This window comes from Bactrocera neohumeralis, chromosome 2 (genome assembly GCF_024586455.1).
Source record: "Bactrocera neohumeralis isolate Rockhampton chromosome 2, APGP_CSIRO_Bneo_wtdbg2-racon-allhic-juicebox.fasta_v2, whole genome shotgun sequence".
Taxonomy (NCBI): domain Eukaryota; kingdom Metazoa; phylum Arthropoda; class Insecta; order Diptera; family Tephritidae; genus Bactrocera; species Bactrocera neohumeralis.
Window position 1 is genome coordinate 12254553 of NC_065919.1, and position 26355 is coordinate 12280907.

At 37.7% G+C, this 26355-nt stretch overlaps 1 protein-coding gene across 5 annotated transcripts; it reads right to left on the minus strand.

Moving 5' to 3' along the window:
* Positions 1 to 17732: 17732 nt before the first annotated feature.
* Positions 17733 to 23111, minus strand: LOC126751813 (traf2 and NCK-interacting protein kinase). Of its 5 annotated transcripts, none has more exons than XM_050462364.1 (5): positions 22944 to 23111; positions 22699 to 22883; positions 20655 to 20717; positions 20424 to 20586; positions 17733 to 20332 (listed from the first exon to the last, which is right to left on the minus strand). In XM_050462364.1, exons 2-5 carry the CDS (start codon positions 22788 to 22790, stop codon positions 17909 to 17911), a joined length of 2742 nt encoding a protein of 913 aa, XP_050318321.1. In that variant the 5' UTR covers positions 22791 to 22883; positions 22944 to 23111; the 3' UTR covers positions 17733 to 17908. The 5 variants fall into 5 exon arrangements, with proteins under 5 accessions (XP_050318321.1, XP_050318323.1, XP_050318322.1 ...); XM_050462366.1 differs by having other exon boundaries at positions 22940 to 23111; XM_050462365.1 differs by having other exon boundaries at positions 22936 to 22953.
* Between the last annotated feature and the right edge of the window lie 3244 nt (positions 23112 to 26355).

Here is a 26355-nt window from a genome sequence, read left to right on the forward strand (position 1 = left end):
TTTTTTCAAATACCGTATTTTTGTAAAGTTTTATTCCGCTATCATCATTGGCTCCAAATGGACATATATACTTGTTATACAGAAAAGGCATCAGATGGAATTCAAAATAGCGTTACATTGGAAGAAGGCGTGGTTGTGAACCGATTTCACCCATATTTCGTACATGTCATCAGGGTGTTAAGAAAATATTATGTACCGAATTTCATTGAAATCGGTGTAGTAGTTCCTGAGATATGGTTTTTGGTCCATAAGTGGGCGAGCGACGCCCATTTTCAATATCGAACGTGAAAAAGCCTGGGTTCAGCGTTCCTTCTGCAATTTCTTCACACAAAAATTTAGTGTTTCTGACGTTTTTTGTTAGTCGGTTAACGCACTTTTATTGATTTTCAACATAACCTTTGTTTGGGAGGTGGGCGTGGTTATTGAAAAATCCTGTTAAAAACACTTTGTGCAATGATGGTTTGGTAGATCATAGCTATAGAAAGTTTCCAAAACATAAAACCAAAAAACTTAGTGTGGGGCGGGGTCATCTATCTGATGCCAAAAAATTTTACGTCCAAATATGCCCCTTCTTAATGCGATCCTTTGTGCCACATTTCATTTTAATATCTTTATTTATGGCTTAGTTATGACACTTTATAGGTTTTCGGTTTCCGCCATTTTGTGGGCGTGGCAGTGGGCCGATTTTGCCCATCTTCGAAATTAACCTTCTTATGGAGCCAAGGAATACGTGTACCAAGTTTCATCATGATATCTCAATTTTTACTCAAGTTACAGCTTGCACGGACGGACGGATGGACAGACGGACGGACAGACGGGCGGACAGACGGACGGACAGACGCACGGACGGACAGACAGACATCCGGATTTCGACTCTACTCGTCACCCTGATCAATTTGGTATATATAACCCTATATCTGACTCTTTTCTTCGTATCCATAATATCCGCCTTTCTCTTATTCTTTTTTTTTTGCTCAACACGTGTACAGCGGCCTCCAAAGGTCTGATGAGTCTTATTTAGAACTTTCTTCAGTGATTAGATATTTACAACTAATTTTTACATATTTCTATAGTATATTCATATGAAAGTATATAGGAATATGGTAAATCACTGCTTACTCATAAAAAGTATTGAATATACCCCGATGGAAATTGAGAGCGCGCGCCGATTGAGAACAGGCAAATCAACTTGAGGCTGAAATGTGGAACTTGAACTTGTGTCAGAATGCGTTCAAAATCAAAAAAAAACCCACACAACAAAGAACAAAAATACTGTGTCGTAATGCAACAACAACAACAACACCATAAATGTTGTTTGGCTAGACGCATTATATGTACGAGAACATTAATCAGGCGCGTGTGTGAATGTATGTAATGGCATGTGCATTGATATGTTGCAACAACGAAAACCGTTAATGGTGCGTCAAAGTGGCAACCTGCTGCCACCACAAAGTGTAACAACAGAAGCTGCACAGCCAGTGGTGTTGAATGTCAACAATTTCATGATCGAAGGCAGATTTCAACGGTGGCACTGGACGTCGCGACATGTTAGCACTAACCGCGAAACCAGAAAATCTAGTAGCGCATTTACCTTTACACTCACACACACACACACACACATACCTATATTTCTGTTACATACATATATGTGTGAGCACTTGACAGTGAAGTTGGTGCAAATGCAAAAGTAAAATCTAAGAAATAATTGTAAATCATAAAATGTACAGGAAACGTACGCACCACAACAACAACTGGATCGGCAGTTGCAAATATGGCAACAACAATAATAACCAACAGTAATAATAAAGCCAACACCTAAAACGGCAATACATCTGAAGCACTGCTCATTAAACCGGGTTGTAGTCGTAAATTCAGTTGGGCGCTGGAGCAGCTCAGCGGCTGGGAGACGTTGTTATCGTACCATGACGACGACGCTCAAAGTCATGGAACGCATAAATGGGAAATGATCGGCGAATTAGGCACAGAGCGGCACAAAATTTGTGTATATTCGAGTGAAATGCTCGCACTATGACTTAGCAGAGCTCTGGTTGGCAAAATGTTATCAAATATTTGATTTCTAATCACAAAAACCTTAATTATAATATTATTATTTTAAATACTATTTTATTGAAATTAATGCCGCCATAGTTATTTTCTTTCATATATTTAAGAATTTCGATAAAAAAAATCGATTATTTGTTGTTTATCGATCATAGGCACCTGCTTCATTCATTTAATTTTTTGTGTTATTTGAAAGAATTTATATAGATGAAAATTAGGTCTAAAGTTATCGATATATTCGATTTAAAAATCGATTATTTTTGTTTATCGATCATAAACTCCTGCTTCATTCATTTAACTTTTTGTGTTAGTTGAGCAAAAGTATATACAGGAAAACTAAGTCCAAATTTATCAATATATTCGATTAAAAAAATCGATTATTTGTTGTTTATCGATCATAGGCACCTGCTCCGTGTATTTATATTTTTGTGTTTTTTGAACATATGTTTGTATATTGAGGAAAATTATGTCTAAAGTTATCGATATGTTCGATTAAAAAATCGATTATTTGTTGTTTATCGATCACAGACACCTGCTTTGTTCATTTGACTTTCTATGTTATTTGAAAAAGGTATATAAAGGAATATTAACGCTAAAGTTATAGATATATCCGATTAATTTTGATCATTCTGTTAAAAATATCGATTATTCATGCTCTTGTCTTTTCTAGATCTAAAATTGAGGAAATTGAGTCCTACGAAATAACGAATAAATAAAATTTGAAGCTTTTCTTCTGGATTAAGAATTTAAACTTAAAATTATTATAATTTTAGAAATAATTTATCGATTTCCAATCATACAATACAAATTTTTAAATATCAACTTAATTTAATATCTAAATAATCGAATCAACTATCTATTAATTATCATAAGATACAAATTTCAAAAAAATTATGACTTGACTTCAAACAAAACTTGAAAATATCGATATAAATTTACCGACAATACCATCGATACCATTTAAAAAATAAATTATCGATTGTTTATTAAAAAATATCAAATTCAAAACAAAAGGCTTTATCTGATATCAAAATCTTTATCGAAATATCGATTACTTGTGATCCATATTAAACATAAAGATAACGTTACAAATATATCGGAAATAATATCAAGATATTCAAGAAATAAATTATCGATTGCTTATCACAAAAATCAAGTTTTAAAATAGCAACTTAATGCTAAGTCTAAATAATCATTTAGATTCGATTCTAAATAATTTCGATAATTTTGAATTTACAATATTTACATATACATATAATGAAATGCAAATTTCAAAATAATACTTCAATATGATATCTAAAATGAAATTGGAATATTAATAAATTGTGATCAAAGACTAAACATAACGAAGTCATTGATAAGATTTTAAAACAAAGTATCGATATAAATTCATCGATAATGTTATTGATAAATTTATATATTAATATTATAATAATATATATATTTTTGTGTATTAGTATATAAATTTATCGATAATAGTATCGATATGATATCGAAAAACTAAATCGAAACATTGATAAATGCTCTAAATTAAAGTAAAATAATCGTTAAAATTGTATCGCTAATCTTATCGAGACATTTATGAAATTAACTATCGATTGTTTATCATAAAATACATTTTTCAAAACAAAAGCTTTATCTGATATCAAAACCTAAATCGAAATATCGATTATATACAATATATGGAAATTTATCAGCTTGATAAGGGATTGACATTTCATACTCATATTTTAATACATAAAAATTTATGAAATTTTTCTTTTACAAAAAACTGGAAGATAATTTTTAGCGGATCTGAGACAATTATTAATTATAATTATTAATTAGCTATCTAAAATCAATAAATTGAAAAAAAAAAAATAGGAAACAAATATAAATTTTCGATTTAAAAACTTTTTCAAAAAAAGTCTTTCTACTAAAACTACTATTTCCACAAATTCGAATCGGAATTGAGTCCTATTGAATGTAATGCATATCTGTTGTTGTTATTATTAATTTTTATTGCTTGAATTTAGTTGTTCCGATTAGTTTTGTGAATTTTTCTTTTTGCTTCTATTTTTTGCTCTTGCAACTTCAGGCTATGCGAATTGTTGTTGCAGTTGTTTTTGTCATATTCTGTTGTTGTTGTTATTCGGCTTACATGCAGACATTTTACTTGTTGTTATGTCTGCTACTACATGGCCGAAGTGTGCGCGATTCTAACCTCTCACACGCACAAACACACATACACGCAAGCATGCATTCGGCCATTTACAACAACACATCATCTGTTGTACACGCAACCATTCCACTTCATATTTACTTAACATGCGCATAATAAAAAGTGCGAAAACAATGTTAGAGCATATCACTTACAGATGCTCTCAATATCATCCTCTTCAGTGCCGCACACCGAAGACCCAGCACCAATAAATTATTGCGCGAATAACATGAATTCGTTGAGCATCAGTTTCATTTTAGTGGGTTATAGGCCACAGCCGGAATTTCCACTCGAACTACAGTTGTTGACTTCATGTTCGCATTTGCTCACTTGAAATTAGATATTCCTTGTTTTGAGGGGCGCGTTTATCCTCTTAAAAATATTCACTTTTCGTTGGTTCACAGAGGAGTAATAGAACCTAATGGTAAGGAACAAGCGCTTATTCATGCATGTATGTATGTATGTACATATGTGTGTGTAATGTTCTTGGGTATTGATACTAATAATCTTTAGTACTAAAAGGGCATTTATGTGGCAGTAAAGAAATGAAATTGGCATCCATACAGTTGACCGCAATTGGCAGATATTTCCTAGACTTCGCTTTCGACGCTTGGAGCCACAAAGCTCTACTTGGCTGCTTAGAAGAGATTGACTTTTATGACTCTTGAAGCCTTTTTGTCTATTTCACTGGCAAATAATTTATCCTCAATAACTGAATTTTACTTTTTGAACACATCAACATTTCATGGGGTCTCTGATAGAGTGTAAATTTTATAGTTTAAAAGCTGAAAGAGTTACTAAAGAAATTTGCTGGTAAAAAGTGCATAAGTCACATCCATATTAGTTCAGATAGGTCTACGAAATGATAGTTTGATAAATTTGATTTTTAAATTATCAGTAACTTTTGTCGACGACTTAGGAAGAAAAGTCGAAAGAAAACTTCAATAAAGAAATTCTAGAGGCTTTACAGTTATTATGTTAACTATATAATTCACAGCTCTTCCTACTTACTTCACTTCCTACTCACTATATCCAACGCAGATTTCTTATTCACCACGACATACAAGTATAGGAAAGCCGGCATGATATAGTGGTTAGTGTTGTAAACTCGAGATATACATATGTACATATGTACATATGTAATGATCAGCGGAACGAGCTGAGTCGATTTACACATACAGGTATCCGCCTTTTCCCCTGCCTCTATATAATGGAACTAGTCCTATAGTTTTCGAGCTATCACCCTGAAATTTTACACACGTCCATTTCTCTTCAATAAGCTGCTAATATGACAGCATCGTCGACATCGGGCCACTATAGCATATAGCTGTCATACAAACTGAACGATCAAAATCAAGTCCTTGTATGGAAAACTTTTTTGTTTGACGAGATATCTTCACAAAACTTTCTATAAATTATTATCAAAGAGAACGTTATGATTTTTGAACCAACAGTTCAGATCGGACCTCTATAGCATATAGCTGTCATACAAACTGAATGATCAAAATCTAGTTCTTATATGGAGAAATTCTTTATTTGACGAGATATTTGCACGAAATTCAGCATTAATCATTATCCAAGACAACGTTAAAATTGGCGAAGAAATTGTTCAGATTGAGTCATTATAGCTTATAGCTGTCATACAAACCGACCGATCAAAATCAAATCCTTGTATGGAAAACTTTTTTGTTTGACGAGATATCTTAATGAAATTTAGCATGAGTTGTCGCCTAAAGCAGTTATTAAAGCTTCGATGAAATTTTTCAGATCAAGTCACTATAGCCTATAGCTGCCACACAAACTGGACGATCAAAATCAAGACTAAGATCATTTCATGCCCTTTTATGATATAAAAAACTAATAACTAACTAATAAAACATATAATCTGTTAGAAACCATACGATTGACATTCACTTATAATTCACTTTAAACATTTTACGTACATTGTGTGCTCAAACGGCAGTAATAGTAACAGTAAAGCAAATAAAAGTGACAATGATAAAAATAGCAATTTCGTGAGTAAATAATAAAGAGTCGAATATATAATTAAATATGTGCAAGAATACATACATATCGTCACCTAAAATGCAAAATAGCGTATCAACAAAAAAAAAACGAAAATCGCTGTCAGATATAATAACCAATATATAACCATTTTATAACCAAAACACAAGATTTGTTTCAATTTGAGGTTTTTTTTGTCGTTTTATCTTCGCCTGTAAATTTATAAAAAGTGATATTACGTTATTTTGCATTTTAGGTGGCAATATATAGCTTTTCGAGAGAACACTAGCGGCAATTAGGAGAAAAGAGAAAAAATAGCATTAACTACATATAAGCCCATATCCTAAAAGCCTAAATAAAATACCTAAACATATTCTTTAAACAGCGATAACTACAGAAAAAGAGGGGCGACAAAGACTGCGTCAATAAATACGAAAGCACACACATTTACACGCTCAATTGCGTTTTGCAAATAAACCGACGCGCAGCGATTGCCAGCGCTGGCATTCTTTGCATTCGCATGTATGTATGTGCGCTTTCGCAGCAAAAAAAGCGACTAAACACCCACAACGCAATCGCGCGCTATTATCAGAAAAATAAGAATGCCAAATAAAATGAAATAAAATGACAAAAACACCAGAAACACACACACACATGCAACGGTAATTTGAAGTTCATTGCCCCCATTCGTTTGCTTGCGCTTTGCGTGCCGACCCCGCAGCTTCCACTGAGCTTTCATGCGTGCAAACGCTGACGTAGAGCAGCTCATGTATGTATATATATGTACATATGTGTGTTCGAGTGAGTGTGCCTGTGTAGGAGCACCTGCGCGCCTGTGAGCTCAGCGATGCTTATTGTAAAACTTATTTAACACACACAATTGTTTTTGTTGCTGTTGTTGTTGCATGTGACTATGCACTTGTTGTTGTGCCACAAACTATACAATCATATTAAGCATTATATATTATATCAATGAGTACAAATTATATTCATGTACTACTCAAGTGGTTCTAATTTATTTTTTCCGTTGAATTTTTATTTCTACAACCGCAACGGTGTGTACGAAAAGTGCTGCGCAAAAATGTCTAAACTATTTGAGTTGTTGATAATAGAATTATTGGCGTGTTTGTCTGTCTGCCCACCCACCAGCCGCCACTGATCCTTCCCACCAGCCACAACCACAACCACAACCACCTTAAGACCCGGTAGTGCCCACCTTCTTACATGCGCATAGCCAAAACAAACAAGTGCGTTTGGTAATATTTATGAGGCGAACACTTTGTGGTATGCTGTTTTAGTTACTAGACGCCAATGCTGACCCCTTTATTTGGCGATTTCTATTTATTACACACGTGTTCGCAGTGATTTATTTTCAGATCAATTTTATTGTTGCTATTTTGAATTACTTCTCAGTCGAATATGCGCCTGGCAGCTGCAGCGTCTGATTTTTAAAGCAAATTAAGCAGCGAGTAGAAAATATTTGCGAAATACTGCGATGGTTTTAAAGTAATGGCAAGCGCTGTTTTACATTTGTAAGAAAATTTCCAAAAAAAAAAAAAAATAAATATTTATTGAAATAATTCTAAATTAACATATAAATAAAGAAAAGAATAAAATAATAAAAAAGCACTCCTGCCTTAATTGCAAACACTAGAATTTCTTATAACGCATCAAATTAAAAATTTCGATTTAATAATTTTCGCCTGCACTGTCAAGTCACATGCACAATAACAACATTTCCCCATAACTGAACATGCAAAATATTTACATCACTCACAGCAACAACAAAAACAATGTTGTGCAAAATATTTTCCACGCTGTTGACAAAAATAGCCAACCGTGCCATAGTTTCAGCGAGGGGCTGGGCGTATGAGCAACAACAATCGACATTGAACTTGACATCACGTATACGCGCTGTTGTCCCACCAGCCTCGTACGCCATTGACAGTCGTGACGCTCATGCGCTTATACAAGTAATAAATATGTCTGCCTGTGCATTCAATCTCTAGGTGTAGGCTGACTAATGCTGTTGCTGCATTAGAAAATCTCAGTTATGTAACTGTCAATGAACGTGGGAAGCAAGGAATTAAGTTGGTTGGCCTGCAAAAATTAATGGTGATGCAATTTGTTGTGACTCAGTCAGATTATTGCTTACGATTCAAAAATGTCATTGAATGGTTACAGAATTTCAAAAATTTCATTGAATTCGGCTGGATCGTAAGCGTGAAGGACGCTTGGGACTCTTTAAATACCAATTGCATTGTGGTTGAATGGTTGGAAACGGAAGCACAGGAACGTCAGAGCGCAAGGGGTCGCACTTAACTCATGTGTAGGCTCATTTTGCTTGCTAGTGGTAACCAATGAAGCCCTAACCAAAAAAATTCGAAAAAATTCCTTATTTATTTCCACCTCAATGTATTTTTAATTGGAACCAGGGAGCCGTGGAAGACCGGAACAAGGCTGAAAAATCGCAAAGGTAAAGCTTCTGCTCAACATCATCCTCCGCGCATGCTCAGCATTCTGCCGACTCCATTTTACAAAGTTTTTGAAGGTGAGATCTAAGACAATCCCTAAAATATTATTTTGCTTCCTCTTAAATAAAAGTAGAAGATTTTTGGTGCGTCCATCATCAACACTAACCCAATGTACTTACGTATATGCCCTGTGTTGCCAACGTTTCTCTAGTGTAAATTGCTTCAAGCAAACCTTGAGGTGTAGGAAAGCTTAGAGGAAGTGTATTACTGGCTAGTCCCGAGCGGGCCAACTCATCTGCCTATTAATTTCTTCTGGGTAACTGGGTACGCACATAATTTGTACAGAGTTTCCCACTAGCAGTCCAGTTATTGAAGGACACTCTTTTCATATTTTTTTCCGATTGTAAGCAAGCCGGTTGCACTCTGGTGTTAGATTTTTGGATCTCCAGTGAGCTCAGCAAGCGCTGGTCAACCAGCAGAACCTGTGAACTGCGAGATCAGAGGCTCAGAGTTGAACCGTAAGAGGTACTTACGGAGGCTGTTAGCAAAATCAATCTCACCACAACTGTATGTGTTCTGACTCGACACTGTCCAAAAGTTTCACACGCGGTGCGGCTAAAGATTCTGTTGGACGCTCTTTGTCAAATTCGTATGGAGAAAGGCGAGGTAGAATAATTTTTTCACTTCCTTTCTTATTTCCCGGCTTTTGCCAGACTGAGATTGAAATATATCGGTAGACATAGCTTTAAAGTATATTATTTCTATGGTCAGAATCCTGTTAAACGTAGCTTAAGAGATCATCAGTGATATCTCAGAATACAACCTAAATATTCTAAGACTATTGCGAGCCAATTAACAGACTGGTACTAATGTTTAAGTAAAAAAGTAATTAATAACATTATCCAAGCTTTACCGCAAATAATTCCGAGTTTGTCAACTAATTACATAACGCCTGCTAACTGCATGCATTTTAAATTCTCGTGTCTTCAAATAAACAATACCTTATTTATTGTGTTCGCGCCTCAAACTCGTGTTAACCTACAACAATAACACCAAAGACGCTCAGCAAGAAACGCGATTTATTGAGCACTCTTCAGCTGCGGTTGTGGGTGTGTCTAATGACGTTTATTTTTTAGTTATTATTAATTCGAAAACAACTTCATTTGTGCGGATCACGTACGGAATCACTGTTTGCCTTTCTTGTTTACAATTTAATTGTAAGTTTTTAATACATAATAATAATAAAGTAAATATTTAAAAAGAAACAAGCTCTAATTTCGTGCTATTTATAATATTAATAGCTTGAAACAGTTTGTTTTCATTAATAAAATATACAAAAATTATATAATATATATATATTATATTATAAGAGGTCTGACTTTTATGTTTCGGAATAAGAAAACAAAAATAAATATTAATCATAACAAATCATTTTATTGCTTTTTAAAATATTATCCATTAAGATCTCTACACTTTTGCATACATTTGAACCAATTGTCGAAATACCTTTGCCATTCTGATTGAGAAAACTCTAAAATTCTTAGTTTATTTTTACCGGTGGTGCAATATGTGTAGGCGAACAGCATCAATATTTTTCGGAACAACAACCGATTTTGGACGACTTTCACGAAATTCGCCTTGAAGTATCTACCAATCGAAGTTATCTACGACTTCTCAATTCACCATACCATCCATAAACACTGGTACGTGATGGAGCTTCATCGCCAAAAATTTAAATAAGTGCACCGAAGCACTGTTGCTGAATTAATCCGCCCTAGAATGTTCGTATTTAACAACACAAATAGAGCTCGTTTGTCAAAACGTGCTGAGTATGTACAAGGTGCGTTCAAAAGTAAACAGGACTTAAAAAAACGGAACAAATGGTTTTTCGGCAAAATCAATTTATTTTATTCAAAATAGTCTCCATCTGCTTCAATACAGGTTTTTGCACGGTCCAAAAGCATGTCGAACGAGTGTTTTAGCTCGTTGGCCGGTATGGCCGCCAGTATGCCGGTGTAAGTATTTTGAATGGTCTCTACGTCTGCATAACGCTTTCCTTTCATGTGCAAATGCATTTTTACAAAAAGGAAGAAGTCGCAGGGTGCCATATCAGGTGAATACGGGGAGTGGTTAATGGTTAAAATGTGATTTTTGGTCAAATAATCGTCCTTCGAATGTTGGATTCTGAGCAATTTTTGATCGTCAGTCAATTTGTGCGGAACAAACCATGCACACACCTTTCGTAAGCCCAAATGTTCCGTCAAAAAGCGATAAATCGATGTTTTGGAGATGTTCAATTCCATTTCAAAGAATTTCAATGATGATTTCGGCTGATTTTTGATGAATTCACGCACGGTTTCGATGGAATTTCCGGTGATCACGGATTTTGATTGGCCCACATGTTGATCGTCATTTATGACCTCACGACCACTTTTAAAACGTTGAAACCACTCGTGCACTTTGCTGCGGGAGGCAATCTTCGCCACAAACTTGTTTCATCAATTGAAACGTTTCGTCATCATCATTCATTATTGGATAATATTCAACCGACTAGACCACATCCAGCACGCACAGAAGGAAATATAGCAGTCGTAGCTGAGAGTGTACACGAAAACCATGGAGAGTCGAGTCGGAGAGTTGAGTCGCCGTTCAGAACAACAGGGATTGACGTATGAAACGACTTGGCGCATTTTACGTCGAGATCTTAAATTGAAAGCGTACAAAATACAACTTATGCAAGAGCTGAAGCCGCTCAAGCTTCTCAAGCAACATCGCTTCACTCTATGGAGTTCAAGGAAGATCCGATGTTTTTGAGCCAAATTTTGTGCAGCGATAAGGCTCATTTCTGCCTCAATATGTAAGTAAACAAGCAATATTTCTGCATTTGAGACGAAGGGTAATCTGACGAAGTGCCATTTCATCCAGAAAAAAGCAACGGTTTGGTGTGGTTTGTGAAACCGTGGAATCATCGGTCCATATTTCTTGAAAATTGAGGCCGGTGAGAACGTTACCGCCAATGGCGACCGTAATCGCGCCATGATAACCGGCTATTTGATGCCTGAAATTGAAGCTTATGATCTCGGCGACGTTTGGTTTCAACAATATGGCGCCACTTCCCACATATCGCATAAATGAAAGGTTTTATTGAGAGAACACTTCGGTGAGAAGATAATTTTACGTTTTGAGCCGGTCGTTTGGCCACCAATATCATGCGATATCATAGCGTTAGACTTTTACCTGTGCGGATATGAAAAATCTTAAATTTGTGCCCGCTTCGATTCAGGCCTTGGAGAAAAACATCACACGTGTAACTAGCCAGTTACCAGTCGAATGCCCAAACGAGTCACCGAAAATTGGATTCAAAGGATGGACCAACTGAGATATAGCCGTGGCCATGGTTTGAAAGAGATAACCTTCCAAAAATAAATGCAAAAGAATTTTCTTTCGAATGATAATAAATATTTTCCATTAAATTTTTGTTGTCTTTAAAAAAGTAGGCAACCTCGAAATAGATCATCCTCATGCTTAATCATCATCTATATATAATCCGATGAAAATTTCAATAATTTAAACGAGATTGATTGTGTTTTTACTAAATATATAAGCGACTACTAAGAAAATCACGCCGAATACTGGAAATTTGACTGATAGAATTTCTTCGATATTTCGAAAATTACGTTTAAATGGTAAGTCTATTGTGCAAATAAAAAACAAATAAGAACTGCAAATTATTATAGTTTAATTTTAATGAAAGTAATAAATAAATAAATATTGCAAACAAGTTTACACATGTCCATAAATTATTGCTCAAAACTGTAAAATGCACGTGAATACACTCAATTACAAAGTAATAATATATTTGTGTATTGATAGAACTTTGAATGCTCTCGCTGTCACTTTCGTTGTCGATCATGTGGTCCGCAGTTCGTGTGATCAGCCATATGACGCGAATCGCGAATCTAAATATTGATATGCCAACACATACATACAGCCATGCAAGCGTATGTGTTGCCCACAATGATTTACTTTTTTTTTTTTGAAAAGTTTCCTATTCGCTCACAAAGCGAGTAAACATAATTCATTCATGCGGTTGATGACGTAGCAACAGAGTCACACAACGGCAATAAAATAAAAATGACTTGCCGGCATTCGCGCAACGCTGATATTGATAAAAGCGCTGACAATTGACAGACTGTGCGGTAAACTGAACTCGGAACGCGAGCACTCTGATCTGGTGCCTTCACCGCTTGTCGCCGGTATTACTCAACAGCGACACTTTGAATGGAATAAGTACTCTCTGTACAAGCATTAAGCGATCGCAGAAGTAGGGTGAAATTTCGAAAGCTGATTGTTGTTGTAGCACCGCATGTGGAACAACAATAAAAACTACGAGAACGCTTAATGTCCAAGGTCAGCGCTTTTGGCGCGCGCGCGGCTTCATCAACTCGTGACGGCGAGCCGGTGAGATGTAATTGAAGTAAGGTGACACTTTTCACTAAACACTGATTTTCAAGTGCGCTCATCGCCTGGCTTTGCTTGCCGCTTGAGCGTTTTCGCATATGGAGCGCATTGAACCGTCCGCGAAAGCGTACATGCGCTTAGTCACGTAGGCCCTGCGAATTGTTTAGTCAAAATGAAACTGAAACTATGCCAATGATGGACTACGAATTGCACACAAATATAAATACATAATTCTGCGTTGAAAGCAATTGCCGTTTCGTTTGCGCTGAGCGAGCGCAATTTTTCGTAAACAAAATCCAGCTCATATATTTATTCATTTGAATGTTGTTGTTTTTGCGAAGCTTTCTTTCGCCTCTTCATAGCGCTCGTTTGTTGTTTCAAACACTCGCCGGTGTGGTGATAACTGGCGCGGAGATAGCCACGCGCCCGCGCTTCATTTGTGGGAATTTCGTTCCGCCTCTGTCCGAAGCTATTGTATTTCATGGTTATCGCAAGCTTCACACAATCGCCGGAACAATTAGTCAAAATCGAATAGAAATTGATATACTTGAGCCTATTCATCATCTAGGTTCATTTGTTATGGTGTGAAGATAATCGCCTATGAAAAGTTGCGCGGTCGACTACGACCAGCTGTCTATAGGTTTGATTGTTTTGCACAGCTTGCCTATTCAGACTTTTAATTGAGTAATAAAAAAAAAAATAAATGAATGGAAATTACCCTTGATAATGAATTTCTGGAAATTTTTTGAATATTTGTATATATAGAAATGTTTGTATATATTTTAAGTCAGGCATCTTTAAAGCTATAAGACAACCAGCTGACATGATCAGGGCCCAGCTCATCACTTTGATCACTATGCTGTAATACATTATGGTTCCATATTCATTTGTTCTTGTGTTTACTAGCATTGATCTAGAGAATATGGACCGATAACTACTTTGTCTGATATTTTAACAGACTCTTGAATTATGAGGAGAACCAGAGCAACGGAGAGACCACAAACAAGGATTCGTCGCGTCTTGGAAACTACGTCTCGGTTTACAGCTATACATTTGAAAAGTTAAGCATTTGTATATGTATCTCGGAACCTACTGTAAAATTGGTACGCAATTGAGAAGCAGATGTCACTCTCGACGAACAAAAATTACGAACTATAAGTCTCTCATGAATCCCGGCCTATTATAGAAACATGGACGATAACAACCCAAGACTTTAGATGTGACACTCGACAGCCTGTGCTCTTTGACTCCTCACACGACCGTGATTATTGCAAAAAACAGAGCCCCAACAAAATCTTCAAGTCACTAGTCGGCAGCACATGGTGAAAAGGCAAAGAAACGTTGTTGGCGACATACAAGGCAATCGGCCGGTCGGTACTTAACTAAGCCTCACCAATATGGTGGCCTGGATGAAATGCAGATGAGGAAGCTTCAGACATGTCAGAACACTGTACTCCGGACAACAACGGGATCCCTCTTAATGCCCCTTATCGGACATCTGCACAGCGATGCCCACATTCTCCCAGTTAAGGAGCATAATGAATTTCTTCTGGGTTACTTTCGTAGAAATCCTCTTTGCAGTCATCTGCATGAAGCGGACCCGCCTCCTAGGACCAACAAGAGGTCCTTCCTCAACTACTTTGACGACATAAGACAATACGCCGACCACACTTCGGACCCAACTGACTTCAAACATGCACCGCCATTCACAGTGGAGCCTTAAGCACCTTCACCGACTCCCTCTCAATGAATGACGAATTTGAGTCATCCACTGCAGACGACGAGCTCGAGCTGCCGCGAGGATCGACTGTGACACTTGCGCAGCTTCGTTTTGGATACTATAGTAGATTGAACTCCTACTTATCCGGAATCGACCCCATATCAAATATATGTCCAGCATGCAACGAGTCCCCGCATGACACTAATTATCTCTTTGCATGTCCAACTAATCCTAAACATTTGGCACCCCTCTCCCTATGGTCCGACCCCGTCGAAACAGCAAAACAACAACGAACCGAGATGAGAAAGCTCCAAGTTCGAGAGAACTGTTCCTTCCAAAATCTTTGAAGCCATCTACGTTAGCGGTGAATCTCGAAGAAGATGAAGCCATGAACTTCATTCGAATGAAAGATGATGTTCCAGTGAAAAGCTCTTTCGACTGGAGACCCATTGATGGAGAACACGCACTCAATGGAAAAACCAAGTGCATAACATCTGTCTGCCCTTGGGATGTAGAACTGGCGTGAACTCGCAAAGGATAAAGACAACTGACGAAGTTTTAATAATAATAGTAGGAGTTATTTGGTAACAGTTATTTATTGCTCACAGAACAATTCCTATGCGGTGAGTTTAACTTAATCTTAGGCAATAAGAGGTGAAGAGTCAGCTTTTAGTCTTGCCTTGCCAAATAATACCCTCACGTCATTAAGTATTTTCTAATCGCCAAATCTATATAATCTCTATCAGCTCAGCTATCAATTCAGTTTACATAACACATCGATTGCACAAAGATCAATATTATCTCTGACATCATCAACATCGAATTCTTCTTTTTAATCATTTTTTAAAAAGTAAAACTTCTTGCCTTCAACAGACCCACGAACAGTCCCATTAGCGTAAATTCAGAAGTCCATCTGTAAACTTTCATGTACCCTCCTCTATATATACAAACGTGTGTATGTAAGTTTTTATGTAGATGTGTATGCATAGAGGCTCGAAAATAGCTGATTGTTGTGCTCTATTAGTTTGTTTATTTGCATTGAGTTATTTTGTATACTTTTCACGCCACTTTCGCGAATGCTTAACTACTTTAATAAATATGTTTTTGTTATTTTGTCTGTCCGAATGGAAGCCGCACAACAATATTTTCCCAGAAAACAGACAAATACATTTGCTCGCTGTATTCTTCTCAGAAAGAATTAGTTGCTTTAATGAAAAGCTCAAGCTATATTGTTATAAATAAGCCACTTGCAACAATGTTGTGCAACATTTGGTTCAGCAACATTTTGATTGATTCAACTATTGTATATCCCGCATAGACTAATTTGCGGTTAGGTAGTAGGTAGGTATAGTGACTGTCTTACGATGCAGCTAAGTCTTTAGGAGGCTCATTGTGAGACCGGCTGGACTAAAATCCCCTCACTCTATTGCCTTCACTCCGAACCAACCCGCGCTTCTGATGAAGTTCATCAGTACGAAAAGTTTTATCTGTGCAACCTCCGAAACTTCGCCAAGAATCTTGCGATCGATAGTTACAATTGTTTTCCTATACAAAGCCTTGCATTCGCAAAAGAGAGTCATTATACGACGTTCCCAGTCTGTTTCCAGTTAAGCAAATAAAGTCAAGTCCTTAGCGAAGCATTCTTCTTACCAGAACAGCTTACATAGCTATGTAATCTATAATGTTGTCTGAGTTTATACAAGAACTATCCAAAACATTGCCTACCTTGATGTAGTCTGAGGAAAGGACTGGATTTGGCTTTCCATTTGCGGCTGTGCCTCTAAAACTACATCCTACTACAAAAGACCGGTATGTAAGGTAATCAAACTTAAAGCCTTCAAACAGAGTAGAAGCTAGCTAAATAGCTAACTCTAAAATGGTGTTCAGAAAATATATTCCCTAAAAAGAAGAGACATTTTGGAGTCTTTGGTATCAAAAAGCAGTTGCGTCAGTAAGAAACGTATAGGACGAACAAAAGTAAGAGTAGAAGTACTAATATTCCCTACCATCATTAAGCCCTTCGCGAATATAAGTAGGTTAGGTTAGCTTATTCTGTTAGATTAATGAACATTTAGAGTATTGGTTCTTTGCGATACCAGATGAAGTTCCCTTAAGAAGTCTGTGGGTCTATTTCAGTGTCTCATACTGTGGAGATCTCAAATGCTTAAAGCGTAGCTTTGTCGATGCGGGACATGCGCATAAGAGATATTCCATTGTTTCTCTGTTGCCTTGCTCTTGACAATTCTTGGAGTCTTCTCGATTTGTCGGTCCAATTCTAAACTGTAACCAGGTTCAATCATGTTGTATATTGTGTAGTTTGTATATTTCCGATCTACCCTTTTACAGATAACTTTAGTAATTTTGCCCCAGAAAGACCATTCCATCGCGTTTTTACCGTCGTTTTTTGATCGTTGTATAGTCAATGCATGGGTGTTCTATTTTTGATCACTTTTTCGGGTGACAGCCCTACATTGCTTTTGGTCATCTCGTTCACTATCTAATTGATCTCGATGACTTTATGACCTGGTAACCAGGGGAGGTGAAGTCGCTTGATTTTGAAGGCACGCTCCACTGCTGTTTTCGAGAGATCCGGGAAAATATGCCTTTATGCCACCCATCGTTTTCTATGTTTACTCTGAACCTTCTTTCACAATTGAAACGTGGGATGTACTTGCCAAACCGCCCACTGGACTACTTATGTCCGAAGGTTCTATGTGTGCAGGTGACAGGTTTCCCAAATAAAACGAAAAGCTTCTTCATATCAAATCCTGGTAAGTATTCCTCTAATTTCTTCGACCAGACAGTTTAAGGCTAAGATGAGAGTTATCTACGGATTTTATTTAGTAATTTCACAAAAAATTACATATTTGTGTAATTATAAGGTGCAATAAAATACATCTGTGAAATACTCGAATGTGTTTCTCAAAGAACATTTAGAATTACTATAACAAAAATAACCTCGTGCCAACCTTACAACTTCGCCAATTCTTAGCCCACGGATGTCTCTGCGCCACTTGAAAAGTCAAAGTCACTTTCATTGCCTGCATTGGTCGCACTAGCCGCCGGCGCCTTTGCACTGGAACTGTCATCCGTCTCGCTGCTGTCCACGAATATAACGCGCTTCTTCTTCTTCTGGGCATCGCTCTGCATGGCATGTTTTTCCGCCGTCGATAGAATTGAGGTAGGCTTAACTACATTCGGAGCGCTAGGCACTGCTGCCGCCACAGAGGGTTCTACGGCCGCTGCCGGTGGGTAAGGCTCAATAGGCGTTGGTGTGGCGTCTAATGTTTGCTCAGTGGCAGCTGGTGCTGCTGTAGAGTTATTACTGTCTTCATGGGTGTAATTATCTCCCTGAACTGGATTTTGTTGTTGTTGCTCTTGTGGTTCAGTATAATCTTGCGTGGTATAGAGCGCTTCCGCGTTACTGGCATCGTTGGCGGTATATTGCGGGTCGACGACATATTGTCCCGTAGCTTCATCATAGATATAGCCGGGATAAGCATTCGGGTCGTAGTTGCCATACTGTGTAGCATCATAGTTTTCGTAATCTTGCTGTGAATAGACTGGTTGTTGTAGCTGATCAGTTGTGTCTGTGGAGCCGGCTTCTATTTTTTGCTCTACTGGATACTCAGCATAGTTATTCGTTGCTTCCGCGGTACCGTAAGCATTTTCTGCGTTGAATGTGTTCGTAGGCTGTTGAATCTCTGTATTGTAGGTGCCATAAGTGGCCTGATTTTGTGGATCTGTTGCCTCGCTGATAGGGGTCTCTGGTTTTAGTTCTCCGGTATCACTGCTCCCAATGTTTCCAGAGAGATTTGTTGTGTATTCTTGTTCTTGTGCTGTAGGTTCCTGAAGCTGGTTGTTTTCCAAAGGTGTTTTTTGCTGTTCAAGTAGTTCAGTGAAGAAGCCTTGCGCTGCTGTTCGTGTGGGCGTCACTTCAGGTTCGGGCAACTGGTTATTCACAAGCTCGCCATAAATGGCATTCTCAATATTATCGATTTTGGAACTCGAAAGAGGTTTTGAGGATGAAGACATGCTAGTAGTGGGTGCCATTGATGCATTCTCTACGGAGCCTGTGTGCGATTGCCACGATTGATTGTCCAAATTTTCGTTCGTAGGTTGCAGCTGTTCGGCGTTTGATTCCATTTTAGGATTAACAATTTCTGAGAAACGCTTGAAGCCAAAACCAGTTTCATTGCTCTCTGGATTCATGTTCCTATAGGCGTAGTCGTTATTTCCTTCAGTATCTATTGTGCCGTATCGCTGCTCGATTTCTGCAATTTTTCGTCTATGCTCTTCCGCTGTACTTAGCTTAATGGTATTCCCTTTTTTCAAAGCATCTTCCGAAGTTGTGCTATGGTGGTCGTCTTCAAAGATGTAAGAAGGCCTTGAGCCCATTTTTTGGTCCTGAGAGTTGTTCGTCGGTTCAGTCGGTGGTTTGTCCATAATATCAGCGTTTTCTAGCTTAACCGCCGACAAATTAGTGTTAACTTCATTGAGAGCAGAATTCGGCTCTTTAAATACAGGATTGCCTACAGGTGCTTTCATTGGTATGGTGTTGTCTGATTCATTCCTTGACAATTTTTCGAGGATCTGAGTAGATGTTATATGCGTGGGTTTTTCCTGCGATGTAGCTGGCGAATATTCATATCCTTCCATTTCACCTGTGTCCACCATTCTATCCATAGAATACGGCATTGTCTCAGTTTGCTTGTTAGCCATTTCACCGACTGACTTGTCTCCTATGGAGGGAAACTCTGTTGACGTAGCCGCTTCTGCTGTTGATACCATATCATCCGTTAGCTCGTACTCATTTGGGACACTATACTTTCTCTCGGTCAAATCAGCATTAGAGGCCTGTGGTACATCTCTCCGATTTGCAAATGCCATCGAAGGATCAGTTGGTGTTACATTAGCGTAAGACGCTTGCTGTTGTAGTGTGTGCTGTTGGATAACCGGTCCATAACCGAACGGATACTGTAAGAATTCAAATGGTGTAGCTGCCGTTTGTAGTGTGCCAGCAGTCATCGACGCTGTCGGCGCTCCGCTGAGCAATAATCCGGCTGGCGTCGGTGTGGCCATTGCGAAAGTCCACATGCGTGGCGTTAGAGCTGCTGGCTGTGCTTCCGTCATGGCTTCTATGTGTGTAAGCCCCGGTTGTAATGTTGGGATTGCAGACACCGGTGTTGTAGTTGTTACCTCGCTCTTCAGACCGCTAAGTGTTCCTATAGGCGGCGCTGTTGTTGGTGCGTGTGCCGACATGGCGGGTAGCAACACTGGTATCTGTGTGGACGCTGTCATGGCAGTTATGGGTGTAGCTTCTGCTGACAATCTGGCTGTTGGCACAGCATTTGGTGTGCAGCGCACCGGTTGAGTTTGCATTAATTTGGCGAAGTAGCGTTCATATTGGAGCTGCATGGTCAAGGTTTAGTGTTAGGAGTTTGTTAGCGCTCTGGTATATACTATATATATATGTATGGATATGGGTTTTAATTACACTTACCTTCATCATTTTAAGTCGCTCGCTGCGCGCTGACAACGCTGTCGTTTGCTGATCGATGCGCTCGATCATTTGCATCAGCATCTTGTTGCGCTCATTGCGCCGTTCCTGCTCATCCAGAAAGCTCTGGTACTTTTGTCGGATTTTTGTTCGTACCGACTTATCGCTAATCAAACGGGTGAGAAAAATATTGCATATTTTTTTACTTATATCGAAATGTATATGGCTACTTACTGCTCGCTGCGTCGTTGCAGAATCTGCTGAAGCTCTTTTTGCAATTGTTGGCGGTTCTCCTCACTTCATTTTGTGTTGCAAAAGTGAGAAAGTGGAGATAGGTATTAAATATTGTTTAATGAAGTTTGTAGTATTGTGGATTAACTGCTTAAAACTACAGTCAGTGCGCTAGTTTTGAAAACGATTTATGATATTCGAGTTTGCTATACACTACAGGGTCTACCAACAAGAACGACGTGGTATTGCATTGAAATATAAATTTAAATTTGGTTAAAATGGGTTATACTTTTTTATGATTGTAACAAAATGTCGATTAAATGGGCACCAATGGTCCGAAAGCCCGCTACTCCTGGCCAATAGAACAAACAACTGGCATAATCGAAACGGAATAGAAGAGGAAGTTTCAACTATTCGCCATCACCACTAATTTCAGTCGTAGGAGACACCAAAGCTGATCATGTCACATACATTGTGACAAAAAACGACCCAAAAATTGTAAATAAAACGGAAAATATTTAGCCATTAAATGTAATACACTTATGCCAACGATGTTTTCAGTCCTCGAAACATTTATCGTAAGCTCTTTTTGTGATGGCCTTTAGCTCCTTTAGCGAATTCTGTTTTATCTCTTCGATCGACTGAAAACAGGCTCCACGAGGCGGCAATTTCAATTTGGGGAACAAGAAAAAATCACACGGAGCCAAATCCCGCGAATACGGTGGCTGATTGTGGCTCGATGCGATGGAACATTATCATTGTGTAAAATCCATGAATTGTGCTTTCACAATTGCGGCCGTTTTCGACGAATGTTCTCATGCAAACGCCTCAATACGACCAAATAGAGCTCGTTATTGATTGTCTGTCTCTCCCGAACAAATTCATGATGCACCAAACCAAGAATATCGAAAAAAACAATGAACATCACCTTGATTTTTCAAGATCTTTTACGTAGTTTTTTGGTTTCGGCACGTTTTTTCTCTAAATTCCGATGATTGTAAACTTGCAAATCAAACTATGTATAAACCCATGTCTCATCGGCAATTATAATGCTCTCCATGAATGTGGGTTAGGAATTTGCACGATCAAGCATTTCCAAAGAGACCGGTTTACGGTACTCTTTTTGAAAAAAAAATTCAGCTTTAACTGGACTTGTCGAGTAAGAACGCGTTTCATACCCAAAATATCAACCAAAATCATTCGAATGGAGTCGCGAGAGATGTCGAGCTCTCTTGCCATCTCTCTAACACTTGCCTGACGACTTTCAAGCACCACATTCTCCACTTCTTTAATATTTTCATCAGTTGAAGAGGTCGAAGGTCGTCCAGAACGAGGTATAGTGTGTCTTCAACGATCTCTCGACCTTCTTTGAAGGCTTTGCACAACACTTGAGTTTTTGATAAAACTGTATCGCCATAAGCCTTTTCCAACATTCGCAACGATTCCGCACATGAAATTTGGCAACTTAGCAAAATACATTTTTTTTTTAAATATCATTTTTCCGGGGAATTTAGTTACAATTTCCGGGTGTTTATTTGTCATAATTTATATACAAACGTGGCTTATTCGATAATTCCTAATATTTTCTTAACCTTTCAGCTTAAGTGCGAACTATGCAGTCATCGATTTTTGTCACCAGTAGAAGCGTCGGGGTTGAATTTAGTTGAATGGACTATTAAGGATAATAAAATCATAATGCTTTAATATTTTTAATGATTCCATTATCTAGGAAGGTAGCAACCTCCCACTTATCTCTCTAGTAGCGATATGACATTTATCCGCCTGAATGCACACATTTATTAATTTACCATTTAAGACACATTCATGGCAAAGACACATGTATTGAAATAAATTTCCGAAAATTTATGCTTTCGTTACTTTTTGAAATGTAAATTTTACTTACATATACAAAAAAGTTCACACAAAATTCTACACAAAATTGCAGTGTCTGCTGTAGCTTATATAATACATAAATACATATATGTACATATATTATATATATATTATTTCTTTGCCACTTGACCTCCACATCTATGTGAGTGTGTACCTTTGTTTAAGCTTTTCCTGCAGCAAATCCACTTGCAACTTGTAATTATCCAACTCGGATTGGGGATACATGTTGCTCCACAACAACTGCATTAAGTTGCTCAGCGCGTGAGAGCAGAAATTTGGCAAAATTGGTATATTCGCGTAGACGAAAATCCACTTAACCGTTCAACTGTTACTGCACAACTGAAAATTTGACAATTTGTTGCGGCCAACTATTCGAAATACACGCACATACATACTTACAGTGACAACAACGGAGTTGACAATATACGCTGAGCTCATTTCCCCCTCTGTTTGCGACGATTAAGCCAACCGTTGCCTTGTCCTGCGTACCTGCAGGCAATTACTCACAAATACTTACACACATACACAGTAGTAATTGTGCTGTACACATACGAGCAGGACAATACTTAACGCCTTTTTCGCTACTTCCACCACTAAAAGCCTGGAACGAAATGGGTTTCTTGTTTGTTTTCGTTTTCACCGTTGTTAAGGCAACGATCGGTAAGTGTATCGACATTTGTTGGTTGAAAGCGTTATAAGTATATATTACAATATACATTACTATATGTGCATATATGAATAATTATATAGATACATATATATATGCACAAGACGAAACGTTTATGAGAAGTACTTTTATACATTGATTTTGAGAGGTTATGTCTTGGAAGAAATACCCAGTAAATTTGAGAAGCAAGTTCACTTTTGCCACACCAAAGGAAAGGCAAAAGCAGTTAAATACAGGTATACGAACTTTTTTCTTCAAAGCATCATTTTCCCACAGTTGTTTATTCGAATCTAGAGGTCTATAGTATTATGCTTTTACATGGGTTTATGGGTTTCAAAAAATCGATTTTTTTATTGTCTTATTAAACTCTATAACACCTCTAGAATATTATCCTAAATTTTCAAGTTGAGCCGAGTATTAATTTCAGCGACACAGCCTTGAGAAGTTGTGCGCTCGGGGCTAGCTAGGCTAAGTGCACCGTCCTTAAACGCGTTTTTCTCGAAACTGTGCTTATGAAGTCAGTTAGCAAGATTTCTCGCGAACTACTTTAAAGTCTTAGACGAAAGATTTTTTTGATTACAACTATTTGAAAAAAAAATTCGCGAAATTTTCACTGAAATTTAAATTTTTTTATAAAAATGTCTGCCAAAAATCTGAATTTCAGTTTTTTTTCCTTCGACCAAGCTCTAAGTTAAAGTTTTAAGTACAAGACGTATTTTCCCACTTTAGAAGATCCTGTAAGGAGTTATCCTACGAACGCGTACGCATCTTTTTTCCGAGTTGTCGCCGGAAATGGCGTCGCAATGGCCGAGTTTAAAATATTTTTTTTTCAAAAATTTCAGAATTTTGTTGTTAATTGTGTATGTTTGTAACAATAAAAAATTCTAATAAAACATTTAATTTTTAAGCCATGTAACCTCTTAAATCTCTGAAAATTCTTTCTTTCCAGCAGTGCCCCAAGCGACTTCGCGTGCGCTTAGCAGACTTTGATAGACGGCCAGCTTCTCTGCGACTGCGGGATCCTCTTTGCCTAGAGTAAGAAAGCAGATTATATAGTGAACTACTTGTCCTTAACCCGCGATCGTAAGAGTTTTTGTTGAAAATTGTCGAATAGGCATGGCTTCATGCTGTAAGGCTTATAATCATGTGAAGTCAAGTTCTCGGACGCAAGTTATCAAAGTTGTATGGAAAATTTGAGGTGGAAACATCAAGACACTTTCCCCTTTAATGCCAAGCCTTTATAGGACTGAGATTGAAATAGCTCGGCAGTTATAACATCGGCGTACCAGAAGACTATCCGAAACTGACTTTAACTGCTTTTACAAATTTGTGATAGGCTCCCGGCATTTTAAGCTGTTCACTTGTTGGGATCGAATATATAAATACATCACTGCAAATCACCAAAATAATATTATCGTTGATACATTTTCTATGGAAACGGCAAAACTCTAGAAATATTCTAAGAAAATTTGTTTGCTGGGTTTCGATGTCTCCCTGCTTATGGTAGAAGACGAAACAGCTTAGCGCATTATTGGTGTCATTAGCATAATTTATTGATTTCTCTTAGCTAAATGTGCGAAAAGATAGCTTTGTGTGCCTGTGTTGCACCTACAACATATTTATAGAAATAATAATACAAAAGTTTTTGTGTCCTTGCAAGCTCTGAACATGTTTATTATTCCAAGGAATTTTCTGTTACTTTTATAAAAAATATTAAAGAAAAACTTTCGTAGCCAAATATTTGTCCTTAAAACGTTTTATTTTGTAAAGTTCAGTGAGTAAATTTACCTCTTGAATGCACGGCAAATTGTCTTTTTTACTTGTTCTGAGCGAATTTTGCTTCTTCTTCCTTTTCGTTTTTTAATTTTTTTTGAACACAATCGGCCTACATGTGTTTATATGTTTGAAAAAAAGCAATAACTAACTGACTAGGTCAGTGCTGCATTCAGGCAATTTGCATTTGTTTGGCGTGTCAGCTAAGAGCTGGGAGGACTCTCAATGCGGTAAATGCAAACTTTTAGGGGTTAATGGCAGGTGTCAAACAAGATATTCCACACTTACTGGAATGCATTAGAATGGAAATGCTAGTGTTGTTGGTTGCTGTGAACCCGGTTACAATTATGTCACGCAAATGCGAGACATTTATTCATAAATAATTTAAATTTGGTGGTCAGATGAACTGAGGCTAGTAACCGAAACTATAGCAAGTTCATATAGTTTTAAACTACTTATGAATCCGAAAATTGATTATGGATGTGAAGAAACATATCACGTGGTTTCGATATTACATCAATGAACTTTCTCTAAACGGGGACTCAAAGACAACTCAACTTTTCGGTACACTTTATGTATGCATATCATACATGTATGTAATACCTACAAATACATATTTTATCTAGTATTACGTCACCAATAATTATTCAATCTATTGTATATGACTTCATTACTATTGCAATTCACCGAAAATCTGTAAAAATTTGTTATCTTAGGTAAGGTTAGTTAAGAGTTCGATAGTAAGAGGGATCTTACTTGGGCAGCCTCGAACGTCGGTTCGTTGTGTTAGCTAAAAACTCTTCTATACTGAATTATAAGTCCCTTACAGATCGACAAAGCGCTTTGAACCTATTAAAAATTTATTGAGACAGCTAACATCAGCTTCGGCTATGTCTTCTGGTTCACCGAAGGTAAGATTACCGAGAAATCACTTTTGCAAAGGCTGGAAATTGGCGGTTGTTAAGCGCAAGCGAGGTCCATTAGTTCTGTACTATAACGCAAGACGCTAATGGAGATCCAACTGGGTCTGATTCCGATGTAGGCGAGATCAATGTGCCCACTCTGGCTAGATCAAATGCTTTGCAGTAGTCAGCGATTCCGCTGTGATCAGGCACCCAAACGAGTCTAATGATGAAATAGCTTGATGATATTTCTAGTAAGGACAGATACTAATTCACTAGCTTTGACGCACAGTAAGTATTGCCGCTCTGCTGTCGAAGATAATGCTTCCTAAAAGAGGCTACCCTTCATAGTAGTACTACCACGGCCACCTTGATAGCAGCCATTTCTGCCTGCAAAATACCACAGTGGTCTGGTAGCCTTAAGTAAAGATTGACAGAGAGATTCCTACAGAAAACTCTCTCTCCAATC

What these genes read in the sequence shown, in the direction of transcription:
- LOC126751813 (XM_050462364.1), bottom strand. Translation starts at nt 22,790, where the DNA reads ATGCAGTTGTTGTGGAGCAACATGTATCCCCAATCCGAGTTGGATAAT. An exon ending in CAGGAAAAGCTTAAACAAAG is followed by an intron (nt 20,718 to 22,698) that starts GTACACACTCAC and finishes CACAAAATGAAG; the next exon opens with TGAGGAGAACCGCCAACAAT. An exon ending in CTGCAACGACGCAGCGAGCA is followed by an intron (nt 20,587 to 20,654) that starts GTAAGTAGCCAT and finishes CCGTTTGATTAG; the next exon opens with CGATAAGTCGGTACGAACAA.